The 5280-nt window shown below is 40.2% G+C and overlaps 1 protein-coding gene and 1 pseudogene across 1 annotated transcript; one reads left to right on the forward strand and one right to left on the reverse strand.

The window, feature by feature from the left end:
- Window positions 1-492: 492 nt before the first annotated feature.
- Window positions 493-4533, reverse strand: SRY (sex determining region Y). Its single transcript, XM_074030421.1, has one exon. The coding sequence runs from the start codon at window positions 1335-1337 to the stop codon at window positions 726-728; it is 612 nt and encodes a 203-aa protein (XP_073886522.1). The 5' UTR covers window positions 1338-4533; the 3' UTR covers window positions 493-725.
- LOC141409501 (ribonuclease H2 subunit C pseudogene) lies at window positions 3093-4823 on the forward strand (annotated as a pseudogene).
- The last annotated feature ends 457 nt before the right edge of the window (window positions 4824-5280 follow it).

Genomic DNA, 5280 nt, shown 5'->3' on the forward strand with positions numbered 1-5280 from the left:
AGGCTTAGAAGCTAATGGGCCATGAAAACAAGTAGATTGCCATTTTAAGGGTTTTCAGAAGAAAGGCAAAACAATGAGTTTCATAGAGATATAAAAATGACAGTGAGTTAAAGATTTTGTTTTACCAGAGACATTTTATAACTAGTTGAAAGGAAATGTCAACCGTTTGGATTTATATGGAGTAAAGGAACTGAATTGCAAGTGGAGGCAAAACTGGTGTTTCCACAGCGTGAAGGGGAGAGAAAGAAACAAGTTTGATCCTGCTTACATATCCATTCCTTAGTTACCTGCAATTTACAGAGACATGCAAAGTAACTGAAAGACCAATGTATACACAGTCTAGAAAGGACTGCCTAACACGCTGCATATAGAAGTGTGATTTCTTTTTGTACAAGTTTGAAATGTGTTTCTCATTAGAGTATTTAAAATAAACCGCAGTGTCTCTTTGTATCAAGTTAGTACTCTGTTAAATAGCCACAAACATAGGCGGGATCACTTCTGGATGTTTTATTTCTTTGCAAGTTAATCGTGTTGACACAACTTGTCTTGAAATTAAGTTTAAAATGAAATACCAGTAAAACCGAAATGAATAAGACCTTCATTAGTCAGAGAAAAGAAAACAATATTGAAACTAAACATAAGAAAGTGTAAACATAAGAAAGCTGTAAGTTACCGTAAAAACGAGCATCTACATAGGTCTTTGTAGCCAATGTTACCCGGTTGTCCTACAGCTTTGTCGAGTGGCTGTAGCGGTCCCGTTGCTGCGGTGAGCTGGCTGTGTTGATGGGCGGTAAGTGGCCTAACTGGTGCTGCATTCTTGAGTGCGTGGCTTTGGTACAGTCATCCCTGTACAACCTGTTGTTGTACACTTCTCTGCAGGGTACCGAAGAGGGATCTGCCGGAAGCAAACTGCAACTGTTTTGCAGCATCTTCGCCTTCCGACGAGGTCGATACTTATAATTCGGGTATTTCTCTCTATGCATGGCCTGTAGTTTCTGTGCCTCCTGGAAGAATGGCCATTTATCGGCTTCGGTAAGCATTTTCCACTGGTATCCCAGCTGCTTGCTGATCTCTGAGTTTCGCATTTTGGGATTCTCTAGAGCCATCTTGCGCCTCTGATCGCGAGACCACACAATGAATGCGTTCATGGGTCGCTTCACTTTATCCTGGACGCTGCCTTTACTGTTTTCTCCTGCTTCACACTGATACTTAGAGCTACAGCTTTCAGTGCAAATGAAGGAAGAGCTTCTCCGGAGAGCAGGAATATTCTGTTGCGCAGCTGGACTGTAACCATCAGTGTTAAATACGCTTAACATGGCAGAAGCATATGATTGCATTGTCAAAAACAAGGAGGCTGCGACAAAACTGAAAGGTGCCAGATTTTGAAACTTAATTTACTATCCACAACTTACTTCTACCAGATTCTTTGTTACCTTAACTTTTGTAATGAAACTTTCATTTCTCCGCCCCCAACACCCCTCTCAACTCCGCCCAACCAGGCTACCCCCTAGTGCCCTGACAATGTATTCATTCTCAAGCAAAACATGATAATTCAGTAACATTGACTACTTGCCCTGCTGATCGGCCGCCTTGAAGGCTCTACTACTCTCCTGAAAAGTGCAAATTTGACTTAATCCCCAATTTTTTCACTGACCTTTTACGCCAGTTGAGAGGACAGAAAAAGCTATATGAATTGTTTATCATTATCAATATATGTGCTTGTTACCTTTAAAAAACAAAGCTTAATGAGAACCTAATTGTGTTAACCACATACATACATACATAACTGCATATTGAATTTATAGTAATCATTATCGCTTTTTCTTCACTTCTATTTAAAGAGTATATGAAAATTCTATACACATTTTTCACAGGCATTAAGTATCAGAATATTAACATATACTTACAAGTTTTTGTTTTGTTTTGTTTTGTTTTTAGATGGAGTTTCGCTCTGTCGCCTAGGCTGGAGGGCAGTGGCAGCGATCTTGGCTCACTGCAAGCTCCGCCTCCCAGCTTCACGCCCTTCTGCTGCCTCAGCCTCCAGAGTAGCTGGGATCACAGGCAACCGCCACCACGCCAAGCTAATGTTTTGTATTTTTAGTGGCAACAGGGTTTCACCATGTTGGCCAGGATGATCTCAATCTCCTGACCTCATGATCTGCCCACCTTGGCACCCCCAAAGTGCTGGGATTACAGGTGTGAGCCACTGTGCCTGGCCACAAGTATTTTATGCCCAACTTCTAGAATGGCTAACATTTGACTTTTAAAAAAGAAATTGTTTCGTTTTGAGATTCTCCAGAGGCACAAGATGGCTCTAGAGAATCCCAAAATGCTAAGAACTCAAAACAGTTTTAAGATACACTAAAAAGAGGATACAATTCTTTTCTTTGTAGATTGTATAGTGGAATACTTTTGAAGGCATTTTCTTCACTATCACACAATTAGCAATTTAAAAAACAATCTTTTACAAGTCTAAATTAAATTTCTATTCACAACTAATAAATTACAGTCATCAGTTTATCATATTTTACATTTTAGTTCAACCTCCTTCAAAATTTAAAGATCACAGTTTACCAAACTAAAGAAGTGAATAACTCTCCTCAATAAATCTTAAAGTCTGATGAGAAATGACAAGATTTCTTTGATGAAATAAAATGGGAGGCAAGTCTCCCCACTCATCAATATATTTTAATGCCATATTTGCAAAATGGGAGTAACAACTACAGGTTCTTAAACGTGTATCTTAATAGCAAATAAAATGGTTAAATTGCAGTCACACACACAAACAGATTTTCTACAATTGGAAATCACTTAAAAATGAGGAAAAACATACCCATTCAAAATCTGACGTGAAAATAGCAAAAACTGACACAAGGCACCACATGGGTGAACCTTGAAAACGTTATACTGTGTGAAAAAGTCAGATGCAAGAGGCCAGATACAGAATGATCCCACGTGTATGAAATGTTCAGGAAAGGCAAATAAATAGAGACCAAAACCAGATTAATGGTTGCTAAGGACTGGATGAAAGAGGTTGTGGAGAGTTACTGCTGGTGGATGCATGGCTTCTTTTGAGGACTGATAAAATGTGCTCTGGAACTAGAGAGAGGTGATCCCTGCACAACATGGTGAACCAAAGAGTAACAGAAACTGAAGTCCAAATAAGGAGTGTGTTGGCAGTCTTAGGATTGGAAATCGAGAAACAGATTCCAGAAGCATCTGACATTGTGTCGTGACCAACTATTTTGAGAGACAGTTTTTAAAGGGAACAAGAGAAAGTTGGTACTCATTAGGTTACTTAAACAACCTCTTATCTTAATTGGTAGTGAAGGGTTATCTTAGCAGTTCATGGGTTTCTACGCAACAGTCCTTGAATCAGGGATTTGGGGAAAAAGTCAGTTTTCACTATAAAATCTTTTAAGAAGTGGCAGCAATTTTTGTCTGCAGAATCTGTAAGTACATTTTGCAGTCAGGCAGTTGCAAGATGGGTTTCAAAAACAAAATGTTATTGCTATGGTTAGCTCTTGTTTCCTTCCTTCACCGGTACTACTAAATCGTCCACTTTAAGAGGGATAAAGTCTTGTCGCATAGGAGCGAGGATGGAGAGCGGCGACGAGGCGGCTATCAAGAGGTACCGCGTCCACTTGCGCCCAGCCACACTGCAGGACGCCGCCCCCGCCCCATTGCACCTGATACCCTGCGAGGTCGCGGGGGACTGCCCTCCACTGTGCGGCGCTTCTTGTCGCCAGTCATACGCCAGGGCCCCGAGGGACTCTAAATATCATTTCGGGGCTGCAGACTAAGGGGCGAGGAGGTGGCGGTGCCGCCTAGCCTTGTAGGATCCGTGATGGTGACTGAAGAGGAGGAGGTGTCGATGGGGAAGCCAGACCCCTGGCGGGGTTCCGGGAATGACGACCAAGAAAAGGAGCCCCTAGAGCGCGACCTCGACCGCTTCAGCTGAACCACTACCAGCTTCAGCCGCTTCACGCTGTGGGGCATGGAGGCCATCCCTGGCCCGGATGCCAAAGTGCCTGGGGCCTTAGCTTGGTCAAGCCTCGCGGCAACTATTCACGCTCAGGTGCCCAAGGACACAACCAGAGCTTGAAATTCAAAGCCTCAAACCCTTCACAGCAGTAAATCAGCTCTTTACTTTGGAGCCACTGGATCCGTCACCCCAATAAAGGAGCTCTTCACAGCACACACACACACACAAAACATAAAGTGGTGAATTTTATATTCTTATATACATATGTCAGACTATCTATATATTTTTAAAAGGCAAAAAAGATCTCCCAGATGCTTATATTACTTGACGGTGTGTGTAAGGAGACTCACTTGGTGGCGGGCAGTCAACGAAATTTAAATAAAGACACAAAGTTTTATTATTTTTCTGTCTACAGATCCTAGGATAATGTGTGACATGTAGTAGGTTCTCAATATACTTCTCTGATACTTTAATTAATGAAATGTGTGAAAATACCTCAGGGTTCAGAAAAAGAAACTCAATCACTTAAAAAAAAAGGAAAAAAAAAAAAAAAGCATTGGTTCTCCCGTAAAGTAACAATCCTTCCATGCAAAAATAAGGGTGCAGAGGGAGATTGAGAGCATTTAATTTACATGTATAATATAATATCAACACATTTTAATATCTCAACCAGGCTAATAATTCACTCACTGTCTCTAGGGAACTGCATTAACAGTTCTTCCAATATTGGGCCTTTATATCAGCGGCTAATCATATGCTTCCTGAGCGCCTGAGTGATCCCAGTTTCTGGAACACCATTCCTTTCTCCCAAAATTCAGTAAATAAAAAGTTAAAGCGCTATATTGTTTTATATGAGTATGATCTTTAAGATTCATTGATGACTATTTTTCAACAGTTGTTAAATATTTTTACATCAGTCAGGCCCACAAGCTATTATCTTAAGTGGTAAGAAATTAGCTGGTCCTGTCAATGTTAAATCCAAACTGGCTTAACCAAGAGCAAAAGTTGCCCAACTAAGGGATTTTTTTTTTTTTTTTTTTTTTTTTTAAATCTTAAGGCATGGTAAGAAAAATGTTCAAAAGACATTAGATTCAAATAATTTCACACAGATTCTGGTTCATTTTTACATCAGAATAAAAATAGATGAAAACTGAAGAATAGTAACTTAGATTGGTCCAATGCAATTAATTGCATTTGAGGTACATTAAGATATCTTATACTCATTAAATACCCTTTGTAGCCCTAATTTAATTTCTATGGTGTATGCAAACAGAGATTAACACTGCATACAGAAT

This window comes from Macaca fascicularis, chromosome Y (assembly GCF_037993035.2).
Source record: "Macaca fascicularis isolate 582-1 chromosome Y, T2T-MFA8v1.1".
NCBI lineage: Eukaryota > Metazoa > Chordata > Mammalia > Primates > Cercopithecidae > Macaca > Macaca fascicularis.

Bases quoted from the DNA above. Each gene is read 5' to 3' on its own strand.
- SRY (XM_074030421.1), bottom strand. From the start codon at position 1,337: ATGCAATCATATGCTTCTGCCATGTTAAGCGTATTTAACACTGATGGT.